This window comes from Mus caroli, unplaced genomic scaffold (genome assembly GCF_978045245.1).
Source record: "Mus caroli unplaced genomic scaffold, Mus_caroli_1 scaffold_12, whole genome shotgun sequence".
NCBI lineage: Eukaryota > Metazoa > Chordata > Mammalia > Rodentia > Muridae > Mus > Mus caroli.
Genome location: NW_028227267.1, coordinates 38,122,863 through 38,139,594, shown reverse-complemented (window position 1 = coordinate 38,139,594; position 16,732 = coordinate 38,122,863). Strand labels below are relative to the sequence as shown.

Here is a 16,732-nt window from a genome sequence, read left to right as displayed (position 1 = left end):
CTAGTTCTTCCTAAAACAGTTCTATGAAGTAGGTATCAAACCTTCAATTATGAAATGACCTTTGAAGGTCATTTTTATCCAAATCACTTTATTTATAATTCAGAAGATTTTAATTATTCAAAGTGAATATTTTTATTTCCTTTGATGTATTAGAGAAGTACTGTTGTATTTCTCATTTGTTTGATTGACGTGGTCATCCAAAGGAGAATACATTATAACTTTAGCTAAATTTATGACTATAAAGATAGAGCATGGATCCTTTTTTCATCCTGACATTGGGATCCACATAGTTTGACACATTATCTACATCAAAAGCTCAATTTTCTCTGGAGCTCTGGCTGGCTGGGCACTACTTATGAAGCGTAAACAACATGATACTTGAAGAGTCCCATTCTTGCCTGAAACTTCTAGTGTTACAGGACTATGTATGAACCACACATAAATGCAGAATGTCCTTATGAGAGAAATAATTAGGGATGACGTTTTATTCATAACAATACCCTAATTTTATTCAATAACATCTTAAAGTGGGGAGTCAGTTTAAACACTATATAGACTTAGCAAAAAAGCAAATTAATTACAGTAACAAAAAGATAATGAATATATAATGAAACTTCAAATGAAAATACAGGAAAACCAAAGACCCAAAGAAATCAAAACTCTAACCAAAAATGAAACACAATAATTAAGCTAAGCATCATTCTCTTACTGCAGATGTTCAGCACAGACCCACAGCCTGTTGCTGGCCTTGGTAAAATAGTGAAAAGGAAGTCACTGATGGTAATAGTCTGTTGAAGATGAATATAGGCGTGTCTCATTGGGGTGGGTGTTCTGCTGATGAACTAGTCCTTCCAAGGCTAACATGAGAGATGTTACAGATGATACCTTAAAGTTTTTCAAATTCATATGACTGATCACCATGAAATAGTTCTTGATGACCCAATAGGATCATCTAAAATTGGCATTGTCAGAGTCCTGCTGGATGCCCAGCAGATCTTGATGTATGTCAGCACTTCTCTGAAGCCTTCCAAAAAGGCATCTTGCTGGATGAGAGGCTAGACAAAATAAAGGCCTCATTACCCATAGCAAACTAAAAAAGAAGAAAATGCAGCCCAAAGTTGCCATGGTTACAAGGATTAGATGCAAGGATGAGATGTGGTTAATTTGCTTTGCACACCCAGTGCTCCTGGTGAACAGTTGTGTCTGACAAGATCTTCACCTGGTCTCAGATCTGTTTGAGCTTCTGCAGAATATTTCAGACCTATAGGACGAAGAGAAAAAAAACCTGGTGAGATCTTGCCATGTCAGTGATCCAGCAAACACCAGCTTTACTCAGCAGGACAATCCAATATGACCTTTCATCTGATATCTTTCCTGTATCCCCATAGGAGAAGGGGCAGAGAGAACCTGGGCCTGGATGTTTTTGTCAAATGTAAAAAATTGCTTGACACTGAACTGTGAACTACACACTGTGCTGGAGTTAAAGTAAAACACCACATTTCTCCAATAGTCTAAATACTTTATATTGAAAAATAAGTTGTATCAGTGTCTGAATCTACCATTGAACTGAGGCCTTCTAGGGAGCCTAGCAAATGTTGAAGTGAAGCCTCTTATTATTTCTGGAGTGCAGAATCCTTCCTTGGCTCTCCTTTTGAACCCCTATATTTGGGAATCCCCAGAGAATCCATCTCACAGGAAATCCATGCACATTGAAAGGATACTGTAATCAGCAAGAGTCTGCTTCATGCCAATCTTTCCAAGGGTAAGAAGTGAACTCTAAATGGATGTTCATGAAGGAAAAACAAAAAACTAAACCCAAGAACCAAGAGCCCCGCTATGCATATGGCTCCTTAGGTACTGCCATCCTGTGCTAGTACCTCATCTCAGAGACAGAGAAAGGACGCTTCATCTTTTCAGCCAGGCCAGGACAAACCTGCACACACACACACACACACGCACACACACACATACACAGAGAGAGAGAGAGAGAGAGAGAGAGAGAGATAGGGAGAAAGAGAGAGACAGAGAGACAGAGACAGAGAAGACACACACACACAGACCTAGGCAGAGATACAGAGAGAGACGAGAGAGAGAGACACAGAGAGAGAGATCCAGACACACACATTCCTACATTTCTGAAGGAACACAAGCACATGTATTCACACGAACAAATGTATTTCATTGAAGAAACATGTTTATTTTCCAAGCTAATGATAAAAACAGAGACCTCCCAGGACATACAGAGCCAGAATTAAAAAAAAAACATTTAATTGAAAAATAAAAGGCTGAAGATGTATCTCAGCACTTAGTAAGTGTCTGGTCTTCTTGACTTCCAGAGTTGAATACCCAGCAAAAACATGGTTGCTTACAACTGTCTTCAGAAGGATCTGAAGACCTCTTCTGGAGTTTCTGAAGAACAGAAGGTGTACTCACATACTTTAAAGAAATATTTTTTTTCTTAAAAGAAAAAGTAAAAGAAAATAATCGTGACTGGGATAAGAACATAGTACGCATAGCCTATAGACAGCTCAGTCAATAATGTGCTTTCTCCTAATAAACAGAAAATGGAAATATGGGTTTGTGGCCAAAGCTGCTTAGGAAGTTCCCAAGGCTATGCGCAGTAGGCTTGTTTCCAGCAAAGGCACACTGGATGGAGGTAGATCAGCCTGTTCCTGCCTCTTGCTCACTGTTCCTCAGTGGCTGCAAAGTGAGCAGAATCTTCCAATAGGCCCTTCATTTACCATAGCCTGTATGAGTTTGGATCCAAGCTAGGATCCCAGGCAACTAGTAAATCTCCATAACCAGGATGCTAAGTGAAACTTCTTTCCCTGTAAGGAGATTCTGCCAGAGATGTTTTGAGGAAAATAAGTCTGAATAGTTCACAGTCAAATGGTTGCATGTGTTATTCCACTAGGCAATACTCCATGGAAAGCCTGGACTCAGTGTAATTTTCACTGCTTTACTGATGGACTTATGGATAGTTTATAGGTCAGGGCTGCTATGAGGAATATCCCTAAAACCATGATGTGCCCTAATTTCTCTTTGGACACCTACTGCTTGTTCTGGAATTGCCAGGTCCCTGTGCAATGCAGTACAATGTTCTGAAGAGTTGGACATGGCGTATCAAAGGACTACCCCATTTGAATCACACCAGCAGTGTCTGAGTATCCTCATTTCTCCCCAGCCTCTTTGAGGATGATTTTAACACAGAGTGAATGATGTTGAATAAGAGTAGTTACAGAGTGCTACAGACAGACCAGTGTTTGTTCTGTAGACTATTGTGAGTCTAAAGGGCTGCCTGAGGCAGTCCTGTTCTTGCACTTCACCATAGGTATGCACCTTAAGATTAGTACATTCTCAACACCAAGCCACTCATTCTTTCAAATCATAACACCCTGGACAAACTCCAAGCCAAGAACAACTGAGTGAAGCATGGGCAAAGTTGGAAAGAAAATGGTAGCAGGGAAGGAAGAAAACAAACTAGGGTGCTCAGAAGATGCAACAAGTCCCCTGATCTTCCAGTGGGCAGTCACTATTCACTGAGTACAGAGAAGGAACACAAAGGTTTTTTTTGGTATTATTATTTTTATTAGATATTTTCTTCATTTACGTTTCCAATGCTATCCCAAAAGTCTCCCATACCCCCTCTCCTCTACATACCCACTCCCACTTCTTGGCCCTGTTGTTCCCCTGTACTGAGGCATATAAAGTTTGCAAAACCAATGGGCCTCTCTTTCCAATGATGGCCAACTAGGCCATCTTCTGTTACATATGCAGCCAGACACACGAGCTCCTGGGGTAGTGGTTAGTTCATATTGTTGTTCCACCTGTAGGCTCGCAGGTCCCTTTAGTTCCTTGGGTACTTACTCTAGCTCCTCCATTAGGGGCCCTATGATCCATCTAACAGCTGACTGTGAGAATCCACTTTTGTGTTTGCTAGGCCCCGTCTTAGCCTCACAAGAGACAGCTATATTGAAGGAAGATGGAATATTGTAACTTGTTTAAGATCCCACAGCTCTGATCTGGGACTGAGAACAAAGCAGAACAGCCCCCAGGCATGCCAGGGCAGGGCTGTTGTTAAGGCATTCCTAAGAACATCTTGGCCGTAAAGATGAAACGGTATTCAAGGACAAATGGGACTATATTATCTAAGCTAACACCATCTGGCCGGAATCTCCCCTCAATCTGTAGACAGGCAGGGTCATCTTATCTAGTCCACGCCATTTAGACAGGCAGGGTCATCTTATCTAGTCCACGCCATCTGGCCGGAACCTCCCCTCTGTCTATTGCCCCTTGGCGCCAGGAAAAAGTCATACATCAACTGGTTGCTATGTGAACAAAGATAAGCCCAAGCCCACCGGAACAAAGCTCTGATGCCCCTTTTGCTGATATGTAATCTTTCTGTTAATGAATCAACCCCATGCCTTTGTCAAAATTCTTTGTATTCCTAACCCTTTGCTTCCTTAAAAACCCCTAACTCCTGAGCCTTGGGGTCGATTCCCCTGCCTCCTGTGTGAGGTACTTATCGACCCAGAGCTCTGCTAATAAAGCCTCGTGCATCTTGCAACGCAACAAGAGAGATTCTTGTGTTCGTGGGTGCTTCCCGTCCCTGGACTAGAGTGGGGTCCCTATATTTGGGGTCCAACATTTTGGGGGCTCGTCCTGGATTTTGGGGCACCCAGAACCCCAAGAATACCCCTTGGAGGTACGTCTGTGTGAGTTTGGTGTGTCTGAGTGCGGTGCCGCTGAATCTGTGTCTCGGTTTTCCAGTGTTAGTATTCTGGCAGCTGCCGCTGAGATCCGTGAGGATCCAGTGTGTGTGCGCGCGGAAGGAGACGTCCTGAGCCGCAAAGCTGCAGCCCTGGGGAGACGTTTCTAGGGCGATCCTGGAGGAGGAAGTGCCCAGGGTCAGAGACAGTCGGAAAGACCCGGCTGTCCTTTGGCAGAGTGAGGGAGATAGAGTGCTCTTTCTGCCAGAGCGGGAGTGGACGTGGAATTCCACTCTGTCAGAGGTAGCGTTTGGCTGGTTGTACAAGTCCAGGCAGGGACGAGTGTGCTTGGACGTTCTCGTGTCCCTTGTCTCTGTCTTCGTTTTGTCTCTGTTTTTGTTCTTCATTATGGGTCAGACTCTCTCAACCCCGTTATCTTTGACTAAGGACCATTGGACGGACGTTAGGGCAAGAGGACAAAACTTATCAGTAGTGGTTAAAAAGAAACCCTGGCAGTCTTACTGCGCCTCGGTATGGCTGACCTTCGGAGTGGGTTGGCCTGAGGTAGGTACGTTTCACCTCCCCACCATTAGGGCCGTAAAAGCCTTTGTTTTTCAGGAAGGCTCCGGATCGTTTCCAGATCAGCAGCCGTATATCACAGTGTGGGAAGATTTAGCACGGTTCCCGCCTGCCTGGGTTCGCCCATTTCTTCCACCCCTACATCCAGGTACCAAGGTTTTGAAGGTTCGAGAGAATGCTGAGAAGGAGAAATTAAAAATACTACCTGAAGGAGCCAGCGAGAAATCCACCCCACCGCAACCAGCGGCTGTTTCTAAAATCTATCCGGAGATAGAGGAACCTCCAGAATGGCCCGATTCTCTACCACCGCCTTATCCCCCAGTCCTCCAACCTGCACCCTTTCCCAGCTCCGCAGCCCAGCCCTCGGCTCGGGCAGCTCCACCTTTGGGTCTAGGGAGTGGGGAGGGGGGTCCCTTAGCAGGAACGAGAAGCCGCCGGGGAGTGCTCTCAGAGGGGCTAGCCGATTCTATGATGGCGCTTCCACTTAGAGCTGTTGGAGCTCCCCCTACCGGCCAGAATGACCTCCAGCTTCTTCAATACTGGCCGTTTTCGTCTTCGGACCTTTATAATTGGAAAGTAAACCATCCCTCTTTCTCAGATAATCCTACAGGACTTACAGGGTTGATAGAGTCTCTGATGTACTCACACCAGCCCACCTGGGATGACTGCCAACAGCTCCTACAAACCCTGTTTACCACCGAGGAAAGAGAGAGAATCCTCCTCGAGGCACGGAAGAACGTCCGAGATGGAGCCGGATGGCCGGTCCAGACCTCGGTCGAGATAGACGAAGGATTTCCCTTAACTCGCCCCCAGTGGGATTATAACACAGCACAAGGTAGGGAACGGCTGTCCAATTACCGACGGGCACTAGTCGCGGGTCTCAGAGGGGCTGCTCGTAAGCCCACAAATTTGGCTAAGGTAAGAGAAGTTATGCAGGGGCCAGCTGAGCCTCCCTCAGTCTTTTTAGAGAGACTCATGGAGGCTTATAGGAGGTATACCCCGTTTGACCCTACGTCAGAGGGACAGCGGGCTTCAGTGATTATGGCCTACATAGGGCAGTCAGCTCCTGATATTAGAAGGAAGCTGCAGCGGATTGAAGGATTGCAAGATTATACTATAAGGGATGTGGTTAGAGAGGCTGAGAAGGTGTATCACAAGAGAGAAACAGAAGAGGAAAAATTAGAGAGAGAAAAGAAAGAGAGAAGAGAAGATGAAGATAAGAGAGACAGGAGACAGGAGAAAGCTCTGACTTGAATTCTGGCCACAGTGGTAGATAGAGAAAGGAATAGGACTAGACAGACAGGGGACCTGAGAGATGAAAAAAGGCAGGGGCCAAAGAGACCCAGAAGAGACCGACCACGCCTAGAAAAAGACCAGTGTGCATACTGCAAGGAGAAAGGCCACTGGGCCAGCGAGTGTCCTAAAAAGAAGCAAGGGACACCTGTATTGTCTCTTGGAAAAGGTGAAAACTAGGGAAGACGGGGCTCGGTCCCCCTCCCCGAGCCTAGGGTAACCCTAGAAGTGGAGGGGACACCTATACATTTCCTGGTCGATACGGGCGCAGAATTTTCAGTGCTTAAAACCCCGCTAGGAAAATTAAGAGAGAATGAGAAAACCTTAGTAATTGGAGCCACAGGACAAAAGTCATACCCATGGACTACGACCAGGACAGTAGACCTAGGACGGAATCAGGTGACTCACTCGTTCCTGGTCATTCCAGAATGTCCTATGCCCCTTCTAGGAAGAGACTTATTGACTAAATTGAAGGCACAAATAACCTTTTCCCCTCCTGGGCCGATAGTATCATGGGGAATAGAACAGCCTCAGACTTTAGCACTATCTCTGCAACTGGGAGAAGAATACCAGATTTATCAAAGCGAGTCAAAGCCCCCTGAGGGGCTACAGGACTGGCTTGATCAATTTCCCCAGGCATGGGCCGAGACAGGAGGAATGGGATTGGCAAGGCGAGTTCCCCCGGTAGTGATCGAGCTCAAGTCGGGGGCCACTCCAATTGATGTTCGACAGTACCCTATGAGCAAAGAGGCACGGGAAGGTATACGTCCTCATATCACCAGATTACTTCAGCAGGGGATCCTAGTTCCCTGCAAATCCTCTTGGAATACTCCGCTGCTCCCAGTAAAGAAGCCAGGAACAAACGACTACCGCCCAGTCCAAGATCTTAGAGAGGTAAACAAAAGAGTGCAAGACATTCACCCTACAGTGTCCAACCCTTATAACCTACTTAGCACCTTGCCACCTGAACGAACTTGGTACACTGTTTTAGATCTTAAAGATGCTTTTTTCTGTCTGAGATTGCATCCCAATAGCCAACCAGTGTTCGCCTTTGAGTGGCGAGATCCGGAGAGTGGACGGGCGGGACAGCTCACCTGGACGAGGCTGCCCCAAGGGTTCAAAAATTCGCCCACTCTGTTTGATGAAGCCTTACACCGGGACTTGGCCTCTTTCCGAGTCAATAATCCACAAGTGACCCTGGTGCAGTATGCAGATGACATTTTGCTAGCTGCAGGGACACGAGAGGAGTGCGAACTGGGAACTCGGAATCTCCTGGTCGAGTTAGGTGAGTTGGGGTATCGAGCCTCAGCTAAGAAGGCGCAGCTATGCAGGACCCAGGTGACCTATCTGGGATACATCCTGAAAGATGGACAACGATGGCTGACTGATGCCAGAAAACAAACAGTGATGCGGATTCCAACTCCCACCACTCCCCATCAGGTAAGAGAGTTCCTGGGAACAGCAGGATTCTGCAGACTGTGGGTACCGGGATTTGCCACCCTAGCAGCCCCTTTATACCCCCTGACGAAAGAAAAAGGGGAATTTACCTGGACCCAAGACCATCAGTCGGCTTTTGAGACTCTGAAAAAGGCTTTGCTTCAGGCTCCAGCCCTAGCACTGCCAAACTTAAATAAGCCGTTTACCCTATACATCGATGAAAGGAACGGTATAGCACGAGGGGTCCTAACTCAGACTCTGGGGCCCTGGAAACGTCCCGTGGCTTATCTATCAAAGAAGCTGGTCCCTGTGGCTAGCGGATGGCCTTCTTGCCTGCGTGCGGTAGCGGCTACGGCAGTGATGGGGCAGTGATGGTAAAGGATGCTGATAAACTAACCATGGGCCAAAATGTCACTGTGGTGGCTCCACACTCCCTTGAGAGTATTATCAGGCAGCCGCCAGACCGATGGATGACCAACACGCGAATGACCCACTATCAGAGCCTGCTCCTCACTGAACGAGTGACTTTCGCAGCTCCTACCTCTCTCAACCCTGCCACCTTGTTACCCGAAATTGACGAGACTCCAGTGCACAACTGTGAAGAAATATTGGCAGAAGAAACTGGAACTCGACCAGACCTCACAGATCAGCCATGGCCGGGAGCAGCGAATTGGTACACTGATGGGAGTAGCTTCATGGTAGAAGGTAAGCGCAAAGCAGGGGCAGCAGTAGTAGATGGAAAATCTGTTATATGGTCCAGCAGTTTGCCTGAAGGAACATCAGCCCAAAAAGCTGAGCTTATTGCTTTGACACAAGCTTTGAGGCTGGCCGAGGGCAAGGTTATCAACATCTACACGGATAGCCGATATGCTTTTGCTACGGCTCATGTCCATGGGGCAATCTATAGACAGCGTGGCCTGTTAACTTCTGCGGGGAGAGACATCAAAAACAGAGAAAAGATTCTTAGCCTGCTAGAGGCTGTCCACCTGCCTCTCAAGGTGGCGATCATCCACTGCCCAGGACATCAAAAAGGAACTGGACAAATAGAGAGAGGAAACCAGATGGCAGACCAAGTGGCTAAGGAGGCGGCCCAGGGGCCAATGACTTTGGTAATCAAAACCGCGCCCCAGATGGTTGGAGGGAAAACTGAGAAAAGAGTTCTCACAGGAGAAGAGGGGCTAAAATATTTAGCTGACATTCATCGCCTGACTCACTTAGGAGTTAAAAAGATGATAAGGCTGGTCAGTAGGTCCCCTTATCGCATCCCTGGACTACAACAGGCTGCAGAGGGTTTAGTGAGAAACTGTCGAGCCTGTGCACTCACCAATGCCGGATCCAGTAAGCTCTATGGTGGAAAACATCTAAGGGGAGATAGACCGGGGACCTACTGGGAAGTCGACTTTACAGAGGTAAAGCCAGCCCGATATAGAAATAAGTATCTGTTAGTCTTTATAGATACGTTTTCAGGGTGGGTTGAAGCGTTCCCCACTAAGAAAGAAACAGCTGCTATAGTAGCCAAGAAGATACTTGAAGAAATTCTTCCTCGCTTCGGAGTACCCAAGGTAATCGGGTCAGACAATGGGCCTGCTTTCGTCTCTCAGGTAAGCCAGTTGGGGACAAATTGGAAATTACATTGTGCCTACAGACCCCAAAGTTCAGGGCAGGTAGAGAGAATGAATAGAACTCTCAAGGAGACCTTAACCAAATTAGCGTTAGAGTCCGGCGAGAATGATTGGATAGCCCTCCTCCCTTGTGCTCTATTCCGGGCTCGAAATACTCCGGGAGCCCTAGGTCTAACACCTTTTGAATTATTATATGGGGCGCCCCCGCCTATTTATATGACGGTAGAAAGTAAAACTTGCCCAGACATTTCCTTTGTTCCTTCTACTCGCCTTTTAGCCCGTCTCAAGGCTCTTGAAACGGTGAGGAAAGAAGTCTGGGAACAATTAAAAGAAACCTATGTCGCCTGTGATATTCAGGTGCCGCACCAGTTCGAAGTGGGAGACACTGTCCTGGTGAGGAGACATTGAGCGGGGAACCTTGAGCCACGGTGGAAAGGACCCTACCTGGTGCTGCTGACAACACCCACTGCAGTCAAAGTAGAAGGGATCCCTGCCTGGGTTCATGCGTCCCATGTCAAGAAGGCTCCCCCAGAAATGGACCCAGATGAGTGGACTTTGGAAAGAACTGCTAATCCTCTTAAGCTACGCCTGCTGCGCAGGGGCGGCCCCACCAGACTTTAACCCTCACACTCCAATTCAGCAGTCTTGGGAAGTGCTTAATGAAGAGGGAAACATTGTGTGGGCAGCCACTGCAGTGCACCCCCCTTGGACTTGGTGGCCTGATCTCACACCCGACATCTGTAAGTTCATCTCAGTTCCAAACTTTGTCTCTGTAACTCCTTCCATGGGTGTTTGTCCCCAATTCTAAGAAGGATCAAAGTGTCCACTATTTGGTCTTCGTTCTTGAGTTTCAAGTGTTTTGCAAATTGTATCTAATAGAGGAACACTCCTCCATTGTTGGTGGGATTGCAAGCTTGTACAAACACTCTGGAAAGCAGCCTGTCAGTTCCTCAGAAAATTGGACATAGTACTACTGGAGGATTCCGCAATACCTCTCCTAGGCATATATCCAGAAGATGTTCCAACTAGTAAGAAGTACACATGCTCCACTATGTTCATAGCAGCCTTATTTATAATAGCCAGAAGCTGGAAAGAACCCAGATGCCCCTCGACAGAGGAATGGATACAAAAAAATGTGGTGCTTTTACACAATGGAGTACTACTCAGCATTTAAAAAGAATGAATTTATGAAATTCCTAGGCAAATGGATGGACCTGGAGGGCATCATCCTGAGTGAAGAAACCCAAACACAAAAGAACTCACATGATATGTACTCACTGATAAGTGGGTATTAGCTCAGGTATTTAGAATACTCAAGATATAAGATACAATTTGCAAAACACATGAAACTCAAGAAACACAAAGTCTTAGCCAGCCTTTTTGACTCTCAGGCACATTGATTTGACTCAGCAGCCTCCTCCTTATTTCTACAAATGATTTTAGTACAGTTAAATTCTTTTCCCTCAGAATTCTCTTGAAAATCTGACTTTATACAATTTTTTGTCTTCTTTAGTTCTAGTGAGCTAGGTGGACAGTCATAATGATGGGCTGCTATATTTGATGTTTTTCCAAGGCAATATGAAATGACTGAGTATTTTTTCTCATTAAAGATTTTGTCTATTAACAATTAAGATGTTTTCTGAACAAGTGAATATATTAATATATATAGATACAATTAAATACATATATGTACAGAGACACACAAGTGCATCCCTACACATACACACACACATGCACACACACATAGAAAAGGAATACATGAATACACACTTGTATAAAAAAGAACTTACAAGCACCTAACATTACACAAATTCAAAACACACATGGTCAAACACCCCTGGGCAAAAGCACAGACACATACACACACACAAACATACACACACACACTCACCCCAATGAAAACACTGCTATATTACAGCACATTTCCTGTTACTTGAGGAATTAGTGATACCTCAGATGTGTTAAAGGTTCTTAGATTAACCCAGCCAGTGTGCCCTGGCCTGTATTTATTTCTTCTTCAGGAACTTTTTCCATTCAGATACTGGCCGATCCTACAAGTATGGTATAAGTTCTGCACATACAAGCTGGTGCACACAAGATTCAAGGTCCTAAATTAGAGAGCTCCAAGAACATCTTACAGCAAGCTCGAAGTTGAAATATATTCTGCTCTCTAAACCTACATTGGCTACTTCTCAGAAGACCCTGGTAGCATCAATAAAAAGTTAGCCGCAGTTATTATCCAGGATCTTTTCATAACATTGCAGTTCATGTGACATAAAAACCATCTCTAATATCAGTCAAAAAGAGGCTAGTGAATTGACATGCAAGGATGTTCTGAAATGCAACACTCTGAAAAAATATGAGGGGTAATCTGTATTGAAGCAAAGCCATGCCCTTGATATACTAAGCAAAACAATGTCAGGTGAGGGATGCAGTGTAGGGTTCCCTGAATCCTCTTGGTGAAGATAGTAAGACACACCATGCATTTCTAGGGGGCTAATTTAATTCAAGATAGGAAAAGATCTCTAATTGCTATGTTTGAAATACATATTTTGTATAACTTTCTGTTTCTTAATAAAGACTTTAATTATAAAGCAATAAAATTGGAGCCTGCCCTTCTGTCCTAGGAGAGGACTGGCCCAAGCCCCTCTGGGTGAGTTGCCATAGAACAGAACAGAGGACCTGGTTCCTAGATAATTCAGGAGGTGGCATCCTGAAGCACCTCTCCATACCATAGAGCATCAAGGGGTTGCTTTCAGGGGTCCAGGATCTCCTCTGACTAGAGTGGTAAGCTAGAGGTGGCTGACTGGGATGGGGAGGAGAGGGCATGGCAGAAATCCAATTTCTTCAAAAGAGGGTAACTCCACAGAAAGTCTTGGAAATGATCACAGAAGTGTAAAACTGGATGAGACATAGGAGAGAGCCTGGATAAGGTGCAGTATGGTTACATAGGCTTGACTGTCTTTATGATTACACATTAGGGCATTCTGCCCATGATGTTTCATTCATCCTACCTGCTGCTGCTTAGTATAGTGGTCTTTGATCTTCTGGCTGCCTTCTTTACATCGTATTTTTGTTGCTATGTTGCATTCTTCCAATGCAGTCTGATCACTTAGCAGCTGTCTGTTCTCACTCCTCAACATCCTGACTTTGTGCTGGATGAGCTTAGATTCAATCAGGAGGTGGCAGTTCCTGAAGCTGAGCCACAAACAAAACATGGTGATTACAGGCAGCATCCATCCATCTTCCTCCCATTCCTCCAAGCACCATTCCCTCATCATGGGCCCTGATCCCCAGACAGCCCCAGACAAGTACCCAGATTGGCCATAGAGGGAGATCAAATCCAGAGGACTGCCACTTTCCAGAAGACCCAAGGTACTTTTGAAAACCCTGACAACCAACAGGGACTCATGTATCTCTCAGAAAAGAACATGGTGTCTATATGTGCTTGTAAGTCTGTGGTATTAAAAAACCACCTGTAGATATAAGGCAAAATTCTCTAGGAGTGAAGATACCCAAGCATCACACTATCTTTCTATGTTTCTCCTGGAAACCCCATCTATGAATCTACTTTCAGAGCTCAAGAGGCCCAAGATTGATTGATATCTCCATCATGGTGGAAACGTTTCGATCTTGAGAATACTTAGTTGGAAAGAACAGTGATTTGAGGGGCTACCAGTCTCTTCACACTTGGTCAAAATGAGTCTAAGATGTCAAAATCTTAGTGCCTTGTTTGAAGGAGGCAGGCTTGCTGTTTAGAGACTAAGAGTATAGAACCTGAGCCCCCACGTTAGTTCAAAGACAAGGATTGGCAGACATACCCTGGGCCTAGTTCTTGGGTCATGACCCTGTTAGTCACTCACCAGTAGAACTGATTTTCTTTAGTCAAGTGCTTGCACTTGGACAAGGCCTCACTGATGTCCTGGGGCATTCTCTTCAGGTCAGTCATCACCTGGTCATGTTGCATCTCAAGCATATATGTCTCAAAGTTGATCCTGTGGGAGGGCATGGCCCAAGCAACAAATTGTCCCGTGAACTAAGGATACAAGGATCATTTCAATTCAAGCTGAATCATGCTCTATCCCACCCCATACATGCCACTTGATTTAGCTCCTTGATACTGGTTCCACTTGGTGCTTATTAAATGTATTGCACTTCAGCTTGGGCCAGTAAGCCCAGGGAAGAAAAGGCAGCGTGCTGATCTGCTTCAGCTCCCTGAAGGGGTTTGAAAGAATAGACTTGCTCTCCCAGAACTTTCCAGGAATCTGTGTCACAGGCCTGGGTCCACATTAAATCTGTATGATTCTCCTCCTGATTTTTGACAAGGAATTGCCAATCCTTGGTTCTATTGCTACAAAAATTCCCAAAGGACATAATCATATATAACACACCAGGAGATTCCAATGTGCATCCACGGTGAGGTGAGCACAGAGGTCAAGTCCTCTGCTACTCATAATGAACATCCCTGGCTTCCTCACTGTTATTGCCTGGAAATGGAGTCAGGCAAAACCTAAGGATATATCACATGACACAGACTTTCTAGATCCTAAGCTGCACACACAGGAACACACACACCCAGGAACACACACATCCACAAATGCACACACAAGGTCACATGCACCCAGTATCTCTCTCAGGCTCTGTCTCTCTGTCAGTCTCTGTCTCTGTCTCTTTTACACACACACACACACACACACACACACACACACACACACACACACACACACAGAGAGAGAGAGAGAGAGAGAGACACAAGACACATAGACACACACACACACACACACACACACAGACAGACAGACAGACAGACAGACAGACAGACAGACAGAGAGACACACACACACACACACACTTACACTCGATCAGAATGCCAAATAAATAAAATTATTTGCCTTTATCTGAGAGTATAATGAATAAAATTTGAGAAAAGCTGTGATGAACTGCAGCCAATCCAGTCATACTGAGAGGCAGTATGTGGGAAAGGCCACTCCAGGTGTTGACAGGACCAATTGGATCCAAATTATAGCCTGGTCAGTTATGGAAAGCATTGGCTATAAACAAACATTACCTAGCAACTCCCACAAACCAACACCTGTGTAAGCTTCTTAAATGCCAGGATGAGAGCTCACACATTACTACCTTCATACCCAGGTTGTGATTCATGCCACAGCCTCTGAATTACTTTTGGAGGTATTAAAAGTGCCTGTGACCCCATCTCACTCCTATCTGAACTTGAAGTTCTGTGTCGACAATCCAATCAGCAAAATTGATTTGGATATGCAGACAGCCTGGATTTGTAGCCCACTGTAGTATGACGGAATCTGGGCTTAACAGGGATGGCCCAAGATAGTCATCAGAGAACTGGGCATAAAGACTACCTGTCGTTTAAATCCTTGTTAGTGTAATTGGCCAGGATTCCCTGAAGTTCGTCTCTGGCATTTTTTATGTTCTGGAGCTCTCTTTTGAGCTTCTCCAAACTCTCGCATCTCTTCTCCTGCTCATTGATGGTGGGGGTTTGGGGTGATGGCTCCCCAACAGAGCCTGTAGGTAGAAAAACAGTAGTAACCTTATAGAGATGATAGGGCATGGAAAGGGAAACCATGCTTTGTCCCACACAGAAGCCTGAGGAAGAGGAAAATCTAGAGACACTGTGAATCCCTGATAGTGCATCATAGGTTTCTTCAAGCTGGGCTCCTCAGCTAGGTCCCTGTTCACAACCACCATCACTAAACATATGCCTGACTTCCTATTGTAATCACCCTAGCCCTGAAATGCATAAGCTGCACCAGGCACGAATAAATGGAGGGCATTGTCAGCTGAAAACAAAGTCTGTACCTCTTAGCATACTAGCCAACACTTTTCTAGTCTTCTTCAAATGCATGATGAGAGCTCGTACACTACTACAGGAACCCCAGACTGTGAATCAGTCCACATCATGTATGTTCAATACCAAAGTGTCTAAGACCTTGATTCATAGGCAGGGGAATAGCCCTCTCTGTTCTTGGCATCACAAGCTCATGTATCCTAGAGGAAACTATATTAAGATGAAGTGCATGAACACTCTATCCTGAGAACAACACTTTTCTATTCTCACAGAGCTTGCTCTGCATAATTTTCCATTCAGGGGGAAATTAAGATCTCTCAGCAAAGCAACTGCAGGCTTTTGAATATCAGGCTGTCTGTAAAACTAATCATCAGATATTCTTGACTCTGGTTCTACCATTGAGGAATCTGAAGGATCTAGATCATAATCCCTATTCCTGGAAGGACCAGCTGAAGCCCACATCCTCTCGGCAGCTCCCCAAACCTTGCCCAGGACTCACTGTGCCATCTCCATGACCAGTTGTTTCTTGCCCTTTCCCACCATGACGGGCGGCCAGACTCTTTCTGACTTGGTCTGGTGTCGGTGTGTATTCTATTCCTTCTCCCAAATACCCTGCGGAGCATGGACAACATGCCTCCTTGGGAACCCATGAGGATCTGAAGGAATACCCCACAAGCCGCTCTGGTTACCACAACACTGGTGACATCACAGAAGATTCCAAGGTTCTCTTGAATACAAGAGATTGTCCAGGGAAGTGAGTACTGATGATGTCATCTGGAACTTCCATGGCCTACCGGCTTACCAGCTTGCCCCATCTTGACCAGTTTCTGAGGTGCCCTTTCCTGGAGTCTCTCTTTTGCCCCTGGGGATACCTCTTGGCAACATCTCCTTCCAAAGGTAGAGATTTCTCTCTGCTTCACTACAAGTCCAGTGCTTTGAATGGGGAGAGTTTGTTAGTGCCATGGCATGGGTCGCTCATCTTGGTTAGGATCCTTTTATGAGGGAGATTCTTCTCCAATATAAGTCTACTTATGGGGTCCATTCATGGAATAAACAGTCTATTATCCCAGGTGTCTTTGTTTCCCAGAGGTCAAAAACCTACTGCTGCACCTTTACTCTTACAAAAGTTGGATTATATGTTTTAGAGTGCAACTGGCTTGAGAGGAGAAACTGTTTCAATATATTGAAACATGTGATTTCACAAAATCTCTGATTTACAACCCCATTTCTTTGCAATGAAAACTCCCTTGTACTTGGCAATAGAAGAA

At 45.4% G+C, this 16,732-nt stretch overlaps 1 protein-coding gene across 1 annotated transcript; it reads right to left on the bottom strand.

The window, feature by feature from the left end:
• Nucleotides 1-658: 658 nt before the first annotated feature.
• Nucleotides 659-16,114, bottom strand: LOC147001787 (disks large homolog 5-like). The gene is made up of 5 exons (XM_085828577.1): nucleotides 15,964-16,114; nucleotides 15,019-15,181; nucleotides 13,504-13,635; nucleotides 12,655-12,838; nucleotides 659-1,261 (listed from the first exon to the last, which is right to left on the bottom strand). Exons 1-5 carry the CDS (start codon nucleotides 16,112-16,114, stop codon nucleotides 1,256-1,258), a joined length of 636 nt encoding a protein of 211 aa, XP_085684703.1. The 3' UTR covers nucleotides 659-1,255.
• Between the last annotated feature and the right edge of the window lie 618 nt (nucleotides 16,115-16,732).